This window comes from Volvox carteri (genome assembly GCF_000143455.1).
Source record: "Volvox carteri f. nagariensis unplaced genomic scaffold VOLCAscaffold_56, whole genome shotgun sequence".
Taxonomy (NCBI): domain Eukaryota; kingdom Viridiplantae; phylum Chlorophyta; class Chlorophyceae; order Chlamydomonadales; family Volvocaceae; genus Volvox; species Volvox carteri.
The window spans coordinates 503335-521741 of record NW_003307599.1 but is presented as its reverse complement, the minus strand read 5'-3'; the positions used below and the strand labels follow the sequence as shown (position 1 = coordinate 521741).

General features: G+C 51.7%; 3 protein-coding genes across 3 annotated transcripts in view; 1 reads left to right on the top strand and 2 right to left on the bottom strand.

Moving 5' to 3' along the window:
- Window positions 1-1929: 1929 nt before the first annotated feature.
- Window positions 1930-8658, bottom strand: VOLCADRAFT_76928 (uncharacterized protein). Its single transcript, XM_002955921.1, has 12 exons — window positions 8568-8658; window positions 8352-8473; window positions 7916-8073; window positions 7413-7494; window positions 6183-6317; window positions 5708-5863; window positions 5275-5416; window positions 4426-4496; window positions 3848-3972; window positions 3440-3577; window positions 3062-3170; window positions 1930-2524 (listed from the first exon to the last, which is right to left on the bottom strand). Exons 1-12 carry the CDS (start codon window positions 8641-8643, stop codon window positions 2225-2227), a joined length of 1614 nt encoding a protein of 537 aa, XP_002955967.1. The 5' UTR covers window positions 8644-8658; the 3' UTR covers window positions 1930-2224.
- Window positions 8659-11249: 2591 nt separating this feature from the next.
- On the bottom strand, window positions 11250-11770 carry VOLCADRAFT_96927 (uncharacterized protein; the record flags this gene model as incomplete). The annotated part of the gene is made up of 2 exons (XM_002955920.1): window positions 11250-11536; window positions 11581-11770. The coding sequence occupies 2 exons, from the start codon at window positions 11768-11770 to the stop codon at window positions 11250-11252; spliced, it is 477 nt and encodes a 158-aa protein (XP_002955966.1).
- Window positions 11771-12877: 1107 nt separating this feature from the next.
- The window catches only part of VOLCADRAFT_121478 (uncharacterized protein), a gene marked incomplete at its 3' end in the record, with an annotated part of 8684 nt that continues 3154 nt past the window's right edge, over window positions 12878-18407 (top strand). Inside the window, exons 1-10 of the mRNA XM_002955973.1 lie at window positions 12878-13175; window positions 14028-14196; window positions 14318-14406; window positions 14662-14783; window positions 15248-15402; window positions 15920-16001; window positions 16532-16666; window positions 17355-17507; window positions 17783-17924; window positions 18294-18364. Of these exons, the coding sequence (XP_002956019.1) occupies window positions 14388-14406; window positions 14662-14783; window positions 15248-15402; window positions 15920-16001; window positions 16532-16666; window positions 17355-17507; window positions 17783-17924; window positions 18294-18364 (879 nt within the window). The 5' untranslated portion in view covers window positions 12878-13175; window positions 14028-14196; window positions 14318-14387. The remainder of the gene's footprint in view (window positions 13176-14027; window positions 14197-14317; window positions 14407-14661; window positions 14784-15247; window positions 15403-15919; window positions 16002-16531; window positions 16667-17354; window positions 17508-17782; window positions 17925-18293; window positions 18365-18407) is intronic.

Here is an 18407-nt window from a genome sequence, read left to right as displayed (position 1 = left end):
GGACCTATGACGGCGTCAATCCACGCGCTTGCAAGGTAGATAAACGCCTGCAGGTTAGTACTGCCAGGCTTGGTTGTTCAAGGGGCAGAAATTTAACAGATAGCGTTTGATAGCATTGCAGCCAATCACAACACCATGTTTAGTAAATCAGCAGCTGCTGGTGATTATCATGAGTCACATACATACAGTCAAACACATACAGCCTAACCGACTCGCACGGTTGAAGAGCAATACATGACAAGCTAATAAATTAAGTAAGCTGAATGTGCTGGTATGCACGCACCACCACTTCACCACCGCTGGAAGTGCGGTGAGCGCCGCTGCCTGGCACGCTTCGGCAGGCGGGCGCATTAATTCATCAGCAGCAAGTGCACACCACACGCACGTGCAACAGAACAAAGCCTTCGTCCGTCCGCCAATGATATCCCATGGCAAGATTACTCGTAACCGCAAGGATAAGATGGACCCACTTAAGCTCCTCCGTGCCCAAGAATGCAAACAAACATACCGACGCACCGCTGTCTCGTATCAATCCATCATGCATATGCATACATCTTCCAGACCATAATAAGCTTGATGCCCCAACGAAAAAACAATAATGCCACCTGTAGAGCAGCATCACACTGCTCCTTACCCAGCACTGACGCCGCCAAAGCCATGATGACGCGCCAACCTCTCCAACGCCTCTGTTTGCAAACAACACCTACAACCTTCGAGCACTGGCAAGCTTCTCAACAAGCTTTGCGAAACGACGACCTAAGCCCAAACATGCAGAACTTAGGGTCAGTTGGCCATATCATCATCACGGGGGATCTGCATCCGCCGATCGGTACTTTTCTGAAATCGTGACATAACCGTTATGTCACGACTGATGTGATCACGCGCATACACACATACGCACGTTATGCACGAGACATGCTCTCTCTTTCATCACTTGACCCTTCCAGCCAGCAAGTTGGTGCGTGCCAGCAAGCCATGAGCGCAGGGCCGCCTCCGTCCATGCGTGTATGCAAAGTGCAGAATGCATGCAAGCAAAATGTTCAGGATGTGCCCTGTATGCATGCATCATGTCGCAGCTGAGTCGTCACCGCTGCGAGAAACACGCAAAAATCAGCAACGCACCTAACTAACTAACTAACGCACCTAACTATAGCTAACAAGCTAACATTACGCTATGCCATTAATTACCATTGATCCACAACAAACTTTATCCAAGCAAGAACAATATTCGTCACGTGTGCCGAGTTCATCGATGCGTGCAAGGTCCTACCTATCCTGTGACAAGACGACGCCCTCAACATATCTTCACCACGACATGTGCGTTAATGGTGAACGAGAGCGGTACGAGCAAACGCGCAGTGGATTGCCGGCGTGTGTCAGTAGTAATCCATCATGCAAACGATTGGAAATTACGTGTTGTACGCTTGTAGAGGTAGGCAGCAGATCACGACCAACACAACGACAACGAAGCACGGACATGCATGAATCCGCGCACCGACCAACACTGCTACACCACAAGCTCACGGCATGCCAGCAATGCATTATTGCAGCAGCAGAAGCAGCAGCAGAAGCAACAGCAGCGGCACTGGTCGGACTGCCATAAACAGAACGAATGATACGTAGTGAAGCTTTGCGTACGTATCAGGCATACAAACCAACCAACGCTGCACCTTGACCGCTGCGTATCGCCCACCAGACTCTTCGTAATTCTGGAGCCCACCGTAACAACCACACATACACCACATATGTGTCTGCACAGCACCAACATCGCACGACGTAAAAAAATGAGGAAACGTTTATCTTTCTTGAGATTTGCCACCAGCAGCTTTTTCATCATCGCTTGACCGTATACATCTTCTTTGCCTAATCTTTTAACTTCGGATCATTTGTTGCCACGCCGCAGTGCAGTCGCAGCTAGCGGCAGCAAGAACCGCAGCCGAGCGAGGTAGATGCAGCAGGTCGATGAAAGAATTAGGAATGCACGCAGATGCAAAGGAGCGCAAACATAAATAAGGACGGCGCATAGGAGACGCAATCCATAGATAGAACTATTGCTAGATCAAGAAGTACGTAGGTAGATACGCGAATCCTGCAGGATCGGGCGAACGGTGCGCATGCTCACCACGCTACGGCGTTCCATATTCCTTATTCATTTATGATCATCCCGGTCGCTGAATTGAGATGAGCCGCGTCGAGATGCGCCAGACTGCCCCTGCTGCTTAAGTCACGCCGATGCGGCTCCAGCCGCCAAAGTCACCATGCATTCGTCCGCATCCACCACGCTCGCTGATCGGTCAGCAGGTAAGTTCTTCTCCCCGCCAACAGGCCCCGGCAACACCATCTGCGGCGGCAGGATCTTGTTGCGAACCCAGTAGTCGACCATCTGTCCTGGTAACTCCGCGAGCAGTTCGCGTGCCAGTCTTGGGCCGTCGCACGCAAAGCGGTTGAACTCAACAAACTGTACGATGTCTCGTACTGCTGTACGGCGGCCGTTCGTGAGCAACCTCTTGTCGCTGTCTAGCATCTGCGCAATAGCGGTTGGTTATACCGGTATATATATAAATATAACGGCGGTTTGTTTTCAGCATTCAAACCGGAAATGAAGTCGGTAGATGGAAGCAAGCACGCCACGTACATGACACCATTAACGAATGAGTACGGTGTGTGGAATCGGTGCGCGGTACATGGCATCGATGCCTATCAGCTGATATCCCGAATAGATCCTGAAGGATCTATTCAGGATCGATTGCATCGCATGGTGGTTGGTTGGCGACAGTGCACACTCAAAAATTGCAATATTCGGCGACGACAGCATGTATGTGCAGTTCACATGCAGTAACAGATGGGAAGATAAGAGTATTGGTAAACGGCAAACAAATAGCAAGTATGTACGGATTAGTACGGACAAACAGACAACAGGCGGGCTCTGCTGGCTGTAGGCCAACAGGCATTAAGCAGCAAGTGCATGGCGGACTGAACAGGAGGAGGACTACCGAGTTAGATGTACGCACATGTCCCCCCCCGTGCAAACGACGACCTTGCACATCCCCACATCACCCACCTTCAACTTGCCAAACTCCTCACAGCCAATCCCCACCATGAGGATCGACAGCGGCAGCGCTGAGGCGTCGATGATGGCCTCGATAGTCGCGTCCACATCCATCACCTCCCTGTACGCAAGGAAGCGTACGACACACAAAGATATTAATGGACGACGCCGTCGTTGTTAATTAGATCGACGAAACGAAACCTGTGAGGCCTCCTTGCGTTTTTCATTTTTTGTGTCAAGAAACGAGAACGATAACGACTACAGCAAGAGGAACAGCAACAGCAGTAGCAACAGTAGCAGTAACAGTAGCAGCAACAGCAGTAGCAACAGTAACAGCAACAGCAGTAGCAACAGCAGCAATAGCAGTAGCAGTAGCGGATTAACACTCACCCATCTGTGAGTATCATCAAGCAGGTATACTTGATGGGACCGCCAGCTCTGAGGCTGTCGGCGGCAAGGCGGGTTGCCTCACGGATAACCGGAGCGAAGTAGGTGGGCCCAGAAAGCGCATAATTGACGAGCGCACGTCTGGGTGAGGGTACGATAGGAGGAGGCGGAAAAGTCCTTAACGTAAACTAAAAAAAGTCTTTCTACTCTACTAATAAAACGTTTTTCTACTTTTCACTAACCCCGGACCATTAACTTGATTAACGGATGCAGTTGATCACAAACCAAGGCAGAGCTGTACGTAAACCCGTGGCGCATGGCCAGTAACCAGCGCGGTCGACGGCTTTCTTTCTTCCTGTGAATATATATGTACCGCCCCAGCAGCCACCAACACAACGTAAGCATGCATACCTGTACTGCGCCAGCAATCCGCTGATCCCCGTGCAGCTGCCGTCGGGACCATCTCCTAACGTGAAGCAGTGGCTGGCGGCCTTCTCGCTGCATTTGCGACCCCCGAATCCAAGCATGGGGAACATCTGTGTGTATATGTGTGGGTAACGCACACATCAATAGGAAGGAGCCATCCACAGGTTCCACGGAGGCAAGCATTAGTTCGTTTCTTACATTTTTGGAGATAGGTACCGTTCGCTTTATTGATTAATAGGTTGATTGGTTTTTTGCGTTTTAAAGGAAAGCAGCTGCTGATGCTACTACTACTCCTGTAGTTGCTGGCCCCGCTAGAAAATGTCTATTGCGGTGCTGGCGGAACGGGTTAGCACGCCCACATAGTCTAAGGTGATTTCTGTGCCGAGAGTGACTATACGTCTACAGCTATATTACAATTATTTTCCCAACGTGATTGCCAGCAGACAAATGCACCCCGAAGTTTGCTCTGCACAGTGCAAACGCTTGCGTGCCGTACATACGTACATAACGTACGTGTGTACGGTGCCGTGGAGAAAGTGAGTGAGCAGTCGTACGTCACGCACCTTGTCATTGTCGTAGTGCATAAGAACTTGCCCAACGCCCATTATGGCATGTTCGTACTCCGTGGGAGCGCCTGTGTGTGTGTGTGTTTCGGTGGGTGGGTGCATGCGTCAAAGAGAGAGGGGTGATATGGATTAGGGATGTTGATGATGCCAACAGTGGACAAGAGAGACCATTCGGTTGGGTCCGTTGGGTGGTTAGGGGTATGCGAGAAGCGCTTTGATTACCGGTACATGTCACGCATCTGGGCACTTCAATCACAAATTACTGAAGGGCACTCTCTCAGACAAGTTATGTCGCTTTTGCCGCCGGGCGCAGAAATCAGCGGCATCTTGTGATTCTTGTGTGCGTGTTTTTGTCTTTGTGTGTGTTTGTGTGTGTTTCTGTTTTAATAACCTGAGCCGCGATGTGAGGGAAATGCCAATGCTGGTACACGAATAACTTTATTGACTTATTGACCGAAGATGCGAATCCTGATCAGCGGTGTAGCGGCGAAGGGCGACTAGGTGGTGGTGGTGGTGGTGGTGGTGGGCGGCTAGAACTCACTGCACAGACAACGAGGGCACCTAAAGTCCCAACTAGACAGGAACTAAAACCTTATTTTACTATCCTGAGGGCCATATGCCACCGCAGCGCGTACATTGCGACGACAAACGGGACAGATAGGTGCCCCGGGCACAACGAAACCTTACCGTGGACTTGTGTACGTGTGTGTATGTATGTATGTGTGTGTATGTATGTATGAGAGAAAGAGAAAGGGATCTGCGTGGATAGGTGGGTGGGTGAATGTGCGTGCGTGTGTTATACCTCGAGTTGCGTTACCCTTCTTCAATATCTTTTCACTCACTCACAGGAGATGTAGTGCTTGGATGTGGGCAGTCGGGGGTCCCCGTTACTGGCAGTGAGGTCCACAGCCACCACGAACCCCACCTCCGCACCGCCGACGATGTAGTCCAGGAAGGACGGTCGAAGCTCCCTCACAACGTACTTCACCTAAATGTGACCCGAGGAAAGGAAATATACAGGTAAGCGAGAACACGAACGCCAGAGGCAGTACGCCCTAAAAGCCCTAACACACAGCGACACAGAACTCCTGCTCCTGCCTTCTAAATAGGCGAGCATTACACACACACTCACACACTCACACACTCACACACGATGCACACACGATGCACACACGATGCACACCACACACCCCGTAAGAAGACCTGCTGTCTGCATACGTGGATAATGCACGCGTGCACGGGTTTCGTGACCGCAAACCTGTCCCCCCAGGCTACCCACCCGTAGCGTGCCAAAGTTGCCCGGTCGTCGCTTTCCTGGCGGAGGCTTTAACGGAATAGCTGCGCCGCCCTGGGACCCCAACTCCAGCAGCTGTGACGCGCTCAAGTCGCAGTAACCCAGCAATTTATGGACACCGTTGCGTTCGTAATCGTACACCTGCGTGCATGATTTGGCGCACGCATGCGCATACGGTGGGACTGGTCTCCTATCTGTGCACACACACATGCACGGTTTCATCATACGCAGTTTTGTAGCGCTGTCACCCCTCATGAAGGTGCTTCACGATGGGTGGTCTCTCCGCCCGAAAACGAGGAAGAGAGAAAGTGGGTAAGAAAGAAGCCAGAAACGAATCGATCAAGCGAATGTACGCTGCAGGTCTGACAGCCAAGAAAAAAGAAAACAAGCCCGCTGGAAGGGAGTGTAGTGTACAACGCAGGCTGCAGCCCTTAACACAGGCCGCCGCAGCCGGCCGCACCTGAAACCGCAGTGTGCGGTGCATGTCGCCGTTATGAAGCTGGCCCGCTCGCATTTCGGCCCCTCGCCAGACGGGGCATGTGCACTTTCGGATGGCTTCTGACTTGAATACCGGAAGCCACGAAGTGCCGCCGTCCTGGGGAGTAAAGGCGCCCATGTAGTTGGGGGCGTGGAGGTAAATTGTCGTGACGGGGCATGACCTGGAGAAGCTGAAGCGGATGCCATGCCTTAGGGAAGCAGTCTTTATCTTGCTTAAATTGCATTGCGGCCGGACAGGATGGTGTGTGTGTGTTTGTGTGTGTGTGTGTGTGTGTGTGTGTGTGTGTGTGTGTGTGTGTGTGTGTGTGTGTGTGTTTGTGTGTGTGTGTGTTTGTGTGTGTGTGTGTGTTACATGGTTGGGGGGTGCGTGACCCCATACCTGTAAAACTACCCATACGAGCCGAAGGATGAGGTGTCGTTGAAACAGGGTGTGATATGCTCGGCATCGCAGCACGTCACGTGACTTCGATTACTTAATTCAAATGCTTAGCATGCTAGGGAAGCCCAGGTGATGGATTTGATTACATGTAAGGGCTTAAGCAGAGCACGGCGCAGGCGCGGCGCGGGCGCGGCGCGGGCACGGCGCGGGCGCGGTGCGGACGCGTGGGCGCTTGCATGGATGGTAGGCGTGCACGGGAAAGGGCTATGCCGCGGCGTGTGGAAGGAGCTGCCCCACGCGTTTTGCGTAGTAGTAGGTAGTACTGGTGTGTCACTGCTACAGAAAATGCACCGAACGGCGGATGTCAGAATTCCGTGATACAACCCCCAGGATACAACATGGACAGAGAGTTTTGTGTGAATGTGGGTGCTGGTTTGGCATTGAGTGGTTGGGGTGTGCGTAAAACTTGTCTTTGCAAACCTGCCCGATACGAGTCGGTGCTCAATGGTTGATTATGTAGCTGAGCCAGCCATTGACAGTAGCGGTGCTGAAGGCAAAATAGGTTGTCCGCCAAATATGCAGGAAACGGACCTACTTCTCAAAACGCAGCAATGGCCGGTGACCTCGCCCTCAAACACGACAGGACCCAGCGTGACGCATAGCACAGTGCGGCAAGCCGCGTTATAACCGCATTGAGGCATGTTTTTCCTGAAGCAAGGTATATCATCATGTATGGCATCGATTGGCCCTGTGCGTATGTATGTCATCAGGCTTTTTGTACCGCAGGACCAGCCCACACATTATCTCGCCCACCTGCAGCCGACTGATTTGTAGGAAGGGGTCTGGCTTCCCTAGGGCGTCTGCAGGGCGGAGATTTGAAGCCTCGATTTGGAACCTGTTGCCAGGTTAGGCACGAGGACGGGAGAAAAATGTCCAGAAGCGGCTTGAGACACCCGAGAGCTAACTCGGTACGCACACAATACTGCGACGACACGCCGCTTAAGTAGCGCTTAAGTAGGGCTTAATTAGGGCTTTATCCCTGGCTTGTCATCCCAGGCGCAGCTGGTCCAACCGCTGTCGCGCAGCAAAGCCGCAAAGACTCTGTATTCCTCGCCGTTTGATGTCAGCGAGCAATTCTTTTTGACAAAGAATACAAAGCAAATTTTGCATAGAGCAAAACCCTAAAGGTCGTGGAGTAGTTATCATTCAAACAAAATTTTCGCCAAGGAATGACGAATGCCTTTCTCCTAACTGTTCCGCCATGAGAAATGCCGGAATGCTGGGTAAGCCCGCTGAGCTCTGCAACATGGGCTTACCTGAAAACGTCTTTACAGCTTGTTTCCTCCTCGGCTGTGAGAGTTATGGTGGACTTGGGAAAGGTTTTCCCTTGGTCATCGCGCAATTCAAGTGTCAATTTCTTTCCAGCGCCGGTGAATACTTGTGCCAGCTCAAAGTCACAAAACCCCAAAAAGTTCTGCGCAAAGGACCCAGGAAACGAAGGAAAAGAAATATCAAGCAAGTGGCATGCACGTTGTGTAGGTTTCGGAGTTGTTTTGAAAATAATAAACTCAAGGCTGTGCACAAGGCTGTAACATGCCGCGGGCTAGGCATATGCCTTAGCTCCTGCTTACTGCTGGCGCCCGGGTAGTAGCCCGCCCATGGAGCTTTGTTCTGATAAGCCTAGTTGCACTTGCCCAAAAATAAATAAGAGAATGTTTATTACTATTTGATTTAACCGTGGACGTAACTTACGCAGCTTTCCGGGTGCACAGTACTGGGGTCCTGGCCTTTATCAATGTCCACAATGATGATTCGAAACCTCTGAACAACCTCAAAATTGAACATAAGGCGGAACCTTCTGATAAATGTAGGGTCTGCGGCGGCAAAAGATCATGCAGCTTCAGAGAACAGCCCAGAGTCGCAAAAGCAACTTGTTGTGGTCTAACTGGCTAAGGACCACGAACTTACCATACGTGTTTGCAATCATTTCGGTTCTTCCAAACTCAACCCAGGAACCGTCGCGATGGTGAAAGAGGACACCCATGGGGTCCGACTTGCTACGGAGGTCAAAACGTTGGCAGGAAAATGGCAAGGGGACTTTGCTTGCGACAATCCTGGGCAGACCAACAGCGTTGCGACCTTCTACTTTCCTAACTCACCTTAAATAATCGGCATGCGGCACGTTTTTGCATTCAAGGCTGAGCTCGACCCAGGTGCTGTAAGCCAAACTGCCAGATAAAAGGGCAGCCGCTTCCTCAGCTTCTGAGGAACTACTTAATGACTCAGCCATGTTCACATCCCCAACTGCGTATTTGCTTTCCACATCGATATGCAAACAATTGCCCATCCTGCTTTGCGGTAGGTACCGTCTACAAATAAAAGTTAATCTGAACTGATATGAAGTGAATGAATTATTGAAAAGCTTAAAAACGTGCTTTTTTCCGAACCCGATAGAGACCCATTATACTTCTCAATGCCGCGCGTACGACATGGTGTGAGGACTCCGCAACGGCGCTGCAAACTGAGAAACTGCGTCCTCGCGTTTCAGTAAAATATATGATTTTTTTTTCTTAATTCTACTAACTCATTTGCCAGACGCACAAGTGGTGTTGAAAGAACGGGCACATTGTAGTTTGCCCGTGGACGCGCCTGTTTTATGAATTTTTCCGTAACAGCCGATAGAGGCTATCTTTACAACTCTGTGGGAACATCATTAATGGTTTAACGTTGCTCTTGTGCATCCCCTTTCCTTATGCAGCAGGGAAACGATTTTCTTTTCTCGAGGAAAGCCACTACAGGCAACATGAAGGGACCGCACAGTCTCTAGGAAGTATTCTTCGTCTAGGTTCGCTGAATCCTAAAGTTTCCCATCCTAATACCTTAATTTGCGCTTGCGGACTAAGCTAAGAGTTTGGGGATGTATACCGGCTGGGCGGGACTAGATAGAAGTCATAAGGAGTGATGACTCGCTCCGCAACCGATTCAACCCCCCTTAGCAATCTCAAACGCAACATAGCGGCTGCCATATCGTTGCAAGTGATTGTCCAACGGCCACAGCCTTTTCTTCCTCGCCGTGTTCAATTAAAGCTACAGAAAAATGTCCATTCATGACACCTAAGATGAAAACCAGCTCCCAGAACATCATTGCCAAAGAAAGGTCTAACTATAAGTCTGCCTATCTGTCACGAAGGCCTAATGAGGCAACCAGCAGGGCCAGACGACCTCTGCAGACGACCTAAGCTTGCATATGGCACAGCCGCAGGGCTTTAGTATGTCATGTCAGGCAGGCAAAGCCAGTGCGGTGTCACGTAGTCTGTCGTTCCCACATGTTTTTTGTCTTTTTTGTCGATGCTACAGTCGTGTGGCGCGACAGCGGTAACTTCTCCTGAAGGTAAATCGTTTTATCCAGGGATGCCTACCGGCGGCCATGATGGGTGCCACAATGCAAAGCGTTGCTTTCACAGCCACGCGCAACTTCGCGGCTTTACCCGTTCCTCCCTGCCCTGTTCCCTGTCTGCTGCTTCCTGCAATTTAGCAGTAGTTGGGGTCATTTTTTCGCGGTCGTAACTGCACAGTCCCATGTCGAAGCGTGATAGATAACCAACGGGCGTCGTCCTATGGCTTGCAACTCCATGCCGGTAAACTTCTTTCGCCCGCCTACCTACCATCAAGGCTCCCAACCCGCTGACGACTCCAGACTTTCGAAGATTTGGCTGGGCAGGGGGGAAAATGTCCATGGACTAAACTGAGCGAACTAGCCGCTTACAGTTATCATTAACCACCAACTCCGAAAAAACACTGTAAGCAATGTTAAAGGCTGCGGAATGCAAATTTATCCCAACGTACCATACCACCCAGCTAGAACCTAGCCCACACTGCTTGGTCTGATTGAAACAATTGCAAGGCCCATCACACACCAGTCGACCAGTCATAATTGCAGCACTGGAACGCCACTAATGGACACCCATCCCCGTACGGCGGAGCAACACAACGGATGGAAAGGCATGAGGGTGATCCCAGAAATTAATCGACTGACCGTCACAGTCAACAACGCTCATTCCTGTGGAACTTGACCTAAGTCATCTCCCCCAGCACCCAGGAACGTCATTACGAGACATCATCTCCCATCCTTTTAAGAACCTTCTTAATTTCATCCTGGAATAGGGTAAATTTTTTGCAACGAAGAGGATAAAGCGAAACTACTCCGATAACATCTGTATTACCGATAGATTGTACCGGATCATTGCTGGCACGAAAACCACCCACCACTCGTGGATGGGGGGCTAACATTCCGCACTGTCTCCAAGGCGCAACGTGACTGGGGCTTTCCCCACATGCACATGTAGGGGAAACAGAGGGGTCATTTGCCTCCTACGGGTACCCACGTGGCCAACACTAGATATCCCTGCCACACTCCAGGCCAGACTGCATTGCAGCTCGTTGCACAACAGCCAGCTGCCCCTGAGTCGGCCACAGCAGCCCCACTCTTTGACTTTGACAAGTACAGCAAGTATTCCATTGGCTTGGCTGCAAAACGGTGTGGCCATCAAGAACTACCGTGAGGAGATGCATGCCTCAGAGGTAGCGATGAAGAAAGCAGCGGGATGCAAGAAGGTCAAGCGGTTGGTGGCCCTGTTCTCCCTCCCAGCTTCATTGGCTGAAATTGCTCGTAACCTGGCCAGGTTTGTAGCCAATAGTAGATTTCTTGAAAGCTGTTGTTTTGGGGGCCACCAACCGCTTGACCTTCTTGCATCCCGCTGCTTTCTTCATCGCTACCTCTGAGGCATGCATCTCCTCACGGTAGTTCTTGATGGCCACCCCGTTTGCAGCCAAGCCAATGGAATACTTGCTGTACTTGTCAAAGTCAAAGAGTGGGGCCACTGTGGCCGACTCAGGGGCAGCTGGCTGTTGTGCAACGAGCTGCAATGCAGTCTGGCCTGGTGCAGGTTGGAGTGTGGCAGGGATATCTAGTGTTGGCCACGTGGGTACCCGTAGGAGGCGATGGAGTTGTAGTCGATCAGTGTGCACCCATTGGGCACCTCACATGAGTATTGTCCTCGCAACTGGCAAAATTCTATTAGCACCTCTGGATCGCTGTCTCCTGTCACCGCTCTTGTAAGAAACCCCTGCAGCTGGTCCACACTGCCACTGGGCAGCCCCAGCCATGCCATCTTGGCAAATAAAGAAAAGAAGGGTGAGTGGATTTATTTAGAAAGGTCTAAGCAGGTTGAAGTCGGCTGCTGGCTGGCAACCACATTTAAATGCCATGTTGGCGGCGGGTCAACGAACACACCTGTTCCTGTGGGGAGCTCATTCACATTGAGTGAATAGACCAGAATAGAATAAAATATGACATCTGAGGAAGACAATCCTCTCTCAAGGCACCCCCAAGGCCTTCATCTCCATTCTTGAGGTCGCGGACATTACCAGGGTCCGCTAGGCTCCACTTTGCTGGAGGAAACCGACAGGCTTCAAGGTGATGAAGGCCCGTCTGATAATAATTGGTGACTGCTGCATCACCGACAACCTGAGCAAGCTAGCGTTCAAAGGAAAGTCGAGGAGATTTGTTGTCGTTTGTGCGGTCAAACACTAAATGTATATTTTTAAATGTAAATTACATGTAGCTGGCACTATTAAATGAGAGACACTGTAATGCCTCCGTGATGGCTTCTCCATTACAGGTACAACTTGTACTGCTGGATCCAGGATTCAAACATGCAAAGCATGGGCAATCCATGGTCAGTTATGCCACATAAGGAGCATGACAACCGCCATGGCCATGACTATGCCTCATGACCGGTGGCATGACCGGTAGCATGCGGCATGGTCGTGAGGCAACATGACCGGGTCTATGACCAGGTCTATGACAGGAAACCCCCCATATGACCACATCCATGACCAAGTCGGTCCCCGAGTGTAGGCAGTAGGCGCTTAGCCATGACGGTAGGTCATTTCCGCATTGATATGTTTAGTGGCGTCTCTGCGACTCTGTCTGTAGTGGTCGGCGCAGGTCGCCCACCATCCGGTTTACTTGGCCGGTTTACTTGGCGTTTAATTGGCTTCGCAGGGCGGCCCTCCTAACGGCCATCAGGCAGAGAGGCTTGCAGAGCAGCTGTTCTCTTCAATGCGAACCGAGAACGAAAGTCCCTAGTGCCCCAAGTGTCGAAGATTACCTCCGATCGGATCTGTCTGTAGGAGTTTAGCACCGGTACAGGGCTGTCGTAGGTGACTACAGAGTTGACAGAAACTTACCTTTCGTCGGGAACGACTATCTGCAGCTGGCTGCCGAAAACAACTCGACCAAACTGCCGGAAACATACATACAGCTACAAAAATGGCAGAAGAAGATTCTACTGGAAAACGAGGCGCTCGTCTGGACTGTTGAGAGCAACTATAACGCCGATCACAAGAAGGCGGTATTTGAAGCTTTCGGAGCGGCGGTCCCCGTGACCAGCCAGCTTGAGGCCCTGCAGGAGCCTCGGTTGCAGCATCAGCTGCTGCAGGCTATATCATCGCCGTTGGCACTCGCGATCTCCCCAGCAGGGGCCCTTGTTGGCTGTCCGGCACTTACACCACGTAAGCCGCAGTCAGCTGCAGCAACGCCCAGGACTCCCAGTGCCGACAGGGCGGAGAGCCATGCCTCAAAACCGCAACACCTGTTTCCATACAATGCGCGTTGAAATGACTTTTTTTTAGCTTGAATGCGACATCATGATGCCGGAGTACATTTGACTGCAAAATCATCTCAAAACTGTGGTGCAGTGAAGCGTGCGTGGGTTCCAGAGATCTGCAACGTCAACCGGCCATGGTGAACAAGGTGCATTCTCTTGCTGCGTACTGCAATGCTTCGGTGAAAATAAAGCTTTATAGACAGACATCTTGCTAGGACTATACTCCTGGCCAGGACAGGAAGGTTCAGGGGGACTGTGCTGCAGCAGCAAGTTGATATAGGTTGCATTACTCCAACTACCGTCACGATACTCCTACAACAGCACATATTACAAGCGCACACAAAATTAAATGCTTCTGATAACATGGCAGATGCAAACTCTCTATGGGGCCTATTGCTGGAGGTTGTAGCGGTCAGTCAAACTTTCCAAATGCCTTCTGACGCTGTTCATCATGGAGGAAACTTCCTTTTGTTGTTGCAAGACAGGCTTTTGTTTGTAAGAGTCTGTCCCTTGCGGGATTGTTTATCTAACGCGTCGTACATTCGTAACACCCATTGCGTGAGGAGGCACAAACAGCGAAAACCTTGTCGCATAAGCTATATTCCTTACAGTGTACTTTCCATCCTGCATGCTGTATGTCCCTTCCCTTGCTGACCACAGTCAGCCCTTTCCGAACTTTTTTCCATACTATTATTAAATTACTGCTTAACCGAATTGAGTTAACCTGCATAGTCCAGGGCCATGGGAAACTGCCTAGGTGGCGATGTGAAATCCTCCAAGTACCAAGTCGGTGAACTTGATCATAATGACTCAGTAACGCAAGCTGAAGAGGAGGCAAAAGAACTTGCAATTGGCGGTCTGGGTTTCTGCAGCTGGGTTGTGTTGCATCTGCAATGTCGCAAGCTCAGGAATGCTGACTTATTCAGGTGGGTCCATATCTTATATCAGATCACCTTACATGAGGTGTCATGGATACGTTTCGGGTTGATGCACGCTCTAGCCGCTAAGATGGAACCTGTACTACAACTCCGTTGCCCGTTGACACAGTCGGTCAGACGCATTTGGAGTCCTATACGAATGGAAGAACGCAGCCTGGGTTGAGGTTGGGAGGACGGAAATGATTGTGAACTCCCTGGGTAAGTGCAAAGCCGCGCACGCGCAGGCTCGCAGATCCCTTGCTGGGATCTGCCACACAGTTCGACCGTCCCTGCTTGATGCCTGAGCTTGTCACAGACCTTTTTGGCAAGAAGGAAACATAGCTGAAAACCCCTCCTTTCAACTAAAAACCCTCCATGCTCTCCAACATGGGGGATCTGCGCAAATTCATACGCACCTTCTGTAAAAGCCCTTGTACCGTTACTGCGATGCCAATACCTGCCACCCGCAAACAGATCCAAAATTCACAAAGGCCTTCAAGCTCATGTACCAATTCGAGCGCCTGCAACGTTATCGCGTTGTCATCGTGGACGTCGACAAAGGACAAAGCCCAGCAGATGTCAAGCCAGACGACTGTGTAAATAATACGGGCTCGGGAACAAACAGTACGGATTTGTTGAGGATAACTTATGAACCTAAACAACCTAGCAAACAAGCGGCACGGAATACCAAGGGAAATGGCTGGGGCAGAGATTCAACCCCAAGGGGTAAACACACCAGACATGCCTCGCAGGGCACACATGATCGACCCACAGAAACACGAATGGGCCCCAGACGTGTGTCCGTGTGTGCACGTGTGTGTTTGGAGATGCATGGGGCCTCTGGGGCACTGGGAAGTGCGCTGCAAGTATTATGAGTTGTGCATGTGTATGCATGCACCACATCCCTGTATCCCTCACTTGTGCGCATGTGCAAGTGCATATTGCGTGTCTCTAAGCATATCCCGGCCATTATCGCGCCAAGTCTGGCTCCAGACACGCCTTGCAAGCCGTGCTAGGCGCGCTGAGGCGAGACGCCCTCTCGCCGGCTTCCCCCCTCCAGGACTTTCTGGGCTCGTGTGAATTCACTCTAAGCGAGGTCGTGACAGCCCCAGGCAAAAAACTCGTGCGAAATCTGATCAGTCGGCAAGGCTCGAACCTGGAATCTCGGGCAGTCCTGTTGGCGGAGGAGTTATCGGACAGTAAGCAAGTATACAGGTTCGTATGAAAGGAGCAGCAGCTCTGCGTTGCTGGGAGATCTTCACGCCAACAAAACGGCAGCTGCGCATTTTATGGGTTGGGGACGCGGTGGGGCGCTATGTACGGGGGGACCATGGGCCATCATTTACATGGCTCTGGGCTGGATGCCTAAATACCATCCGACGCGATAACAGCCGGCTCACCTAAAGGCGCAGCCTGGTCGACCTGACATTCCCCTCGCATCTCTCCATGTCCATGTCCCTAGCTGGAACAGCGCCTTTGCCCTCGTGCTGAGCCAGCGCGTCTGAGGCCCAGCAACACCTCTAGACGGCTTGCGCTTCGCTGCCTGATGCTGCGCTCTGCCGAAGGGGGGAGGAGAGCTCTGCATAGCTCCCAGACCAGCAAAGGGCTGCGAGCTGCAGCACTCTAGCAGCCGCAGCCACGGCGGGCCGTCAATCTGTCTGTCTGTCTGCCAATCTGCCTGTCTGTCTGAGCCTACCGTCCACGTGTTTCCATCCGGCTGTCATGGCTCCAGGATTCAGCTCGCTGCAAGCAAGTTGAGGAATGTGGAAAGCCTAGGGAAGTCCGACCCATTCATTCAATTCAGCAGGCAGCAGGTAAGGCCCTGGATGAAGGTCGGATCGGGTCGGGTCATCGGGGCTCGCCATCGGAAGCTCAATGGAGCCTCGAAGAGCATATGCTCCTAGGAGGAAGGAGGAGGTTTCCGACGGAAGATGAGGACGAGGAGGTTTCTGAGAGGCTGGTGGACAGCTGCGCCAGGCTTATGAGTCCAGTAAGAGAGCTTGAACAAAAACAGATAGGAGTGAGAGTGAAGGTGTAGGAAGGGGAGAGAGTGAGAGAAAGAGAGAGAAGAGAGGGGGGAGAAAGTATTGCAGAGCGGCATCGAACCGATGCCTGGTTACGGTCCAAGGCCGCTACGCTATGCACATGCATCCCTGGGGGACAGCATGTCAACATCGCTAGGCGCGGTTATCTTTCTTACCTCGCCTGGCCCTTGATTGGCTTTGCTTGATCCGTCCCAAGACGCTCTGACGTTCCATGCTGATCTGATGTTTCCCTGCAACTCGCATCCTGTTGTTCCTAATCCGGATCCAAATCCGGATCCGGATTGGCGACAACTGCACAGGACGAGAGCAGCGACTGGTTGCCAGTTTACAAGACCAAGGTGATAAAGAACAATCTAAATCCAGTTTGGGATGAGTTCACCATCCGTGCGACCCAGATCAACAACGGCGATTTGATGCGGCCTCTCAGAATACGGGTAAATGCGGATGATGTACAAGGAGGAGATGGGACCTTCCGGACGAACGTGGAAGATGGAAGGTGGTGTTGCTCGTTGGTGTTCAAGGACACGGGCACATAGGATATGGGCAAGTTTTGATTTAAGTCTTGATGTTATCTGCGGTTGGGGAGTTGGGAGGGAGGATTTGTGTTATGAGCTGGCGCCTGGGAGTCCAGGGCCATTCGGCTTGGCTCGTGAGGTGATGAGGTTCAGGATGTTGGGGGGAAATGCGCGGTTGGAGGAGCGGTTGTATGAGTCGTCTTGCCAAAGAGGTTCAGTACCGGCGCCTGGCTGCTGGCCTTGAGGGTTGAGGAGTTGGATGGCTATAGGTTTCTGTTGAATATATATTGACTTGTCATCGTTTTACTGAAAGACTTGCCAACTTGGTTTGATGGACTGACGACCATATTAGGCGACCTGGACAATAATACTTTACGAAATATCCTCACGAATACGGCGAAGAGCCGCGCTGAGTTCTGCGTTGTGTTTTGCCTTGATGTATTAGGCTTCTCTTCTTGTTGTGTGGCGAGTTGTGCGACGTTTTGAAAAAGTTTCCGGGAGGTTCCGGAGCTCCTTTTGGAAGGCAGTTCTTCATTGTGGCTCCGCTCTTTTCCAGTCCGTATCGCTGCCTGCCCTCGTTTTTTGCCTCCGAATGCGCAACTGAAAGGTGTTTGACTACGAATCCGACGGCTCCCACCGTTTGTTGGGACAATGCGAGTTGAGTACCGAGCGGATGATGGAGCTGGCGACGCAGCACGGAGCCTTTGTGAGCTTGCAGCCCCCCACCGGCAAGCCACCAGGCGACTACGGAATGTTACGGGTACGTAAGACTGATGGTACGATCTAGAACTGATCTAGAACTGACAATGTGATAAAGCGGCCCAGAAGCCTCCCACTCTGTAACATTACATTACATTACATGATGGTACGGCGATATGGTACGGCGATTGTGTACCAGCTGCAGCATTCGAACGTTCGTCTGCTGACCCCTGCCAGTCCCTCTGCGCGTTTATGTCTGTATGTCGGGAGCCTAACCTCCAATGCTGGCCTTCACGGCTGTGATGCCATGTGCCGTACTATGCCGTACCTTCTTAGGTCCTGTCGTTCAAGGTGGAAACGTCGGCGTCGTTTTTGGATTATCTTGCCGGGGGTACGGAGATTGGCTTTATAGTCGCGGTGGACTTCACAGCCAGCAACGGCAACCCCACCACGCCGACGTCAAAGCACTACTGCGCAGGTGCGGGCTCTCCGGGGCCATGTACAGGAATAGGGCCATGTAGAGGAACAGGGCCATGTACAGGAACAGGGGCGCAGGAGCCAAAGGAACTTGGTGTTTTCCTTGGTGCGCTCCGTGAGCCTTCGGTTCTGAGGTGCGGAGAGGCTTTCCGTTTTCCGCTTTGGGGAGATTGCTAGGGAGGTGGGGGTCCAACAGGTCCACGGGTCAAGGGGGGCTGTTGCTTTTTACGGTGCTCTGAAGCTGTAGCACCCCTCGCGGCGACTAGCAGGGTGCATCGTGGGGTTTTGCCGTTTTTCACCCGAACGGTGCGGTTTAGCCCGCATTTAGAACGTTGAACGTTGGACGCCTGTCTGGTCCCTTGCCGGTCAGGCGGCATGACGGAGTACGAGAAGGCCATCACTGGCATCGGCCACGTGTTGGAGTATTATGATAAGGACAAGGTGAGGAAGGCGGGGGAGGGGGGGTGAGAGGTGGGGAGAGATC

Excerpts from the sequence above, each read along its gene's own strand:
- VOLCADRAFT_76928 (XM_002955921.1), bottom strand. The coding sequence starts at position 8,643 with ATGGGTGTCCTCTTTCACCATCGCGACGGTTCCTGGGTTGAGTTTGGA. Across the intron at positions 6,318-7,412 it reads TACAAATCAGTCGGCTGCAG|GACGGCGGCACTTCGTGGCT; the intron begins GTGGGCGAGATA and ends TTTACTCCCCAG. Across the intron at positions 3,578-3,847 it reads GGATTGCTGGCGCAGTACAG|ACGTGCGCTCGTCAATTATG; the intron begins GTATGCATGCTT and ends ACCCTCACCCAG.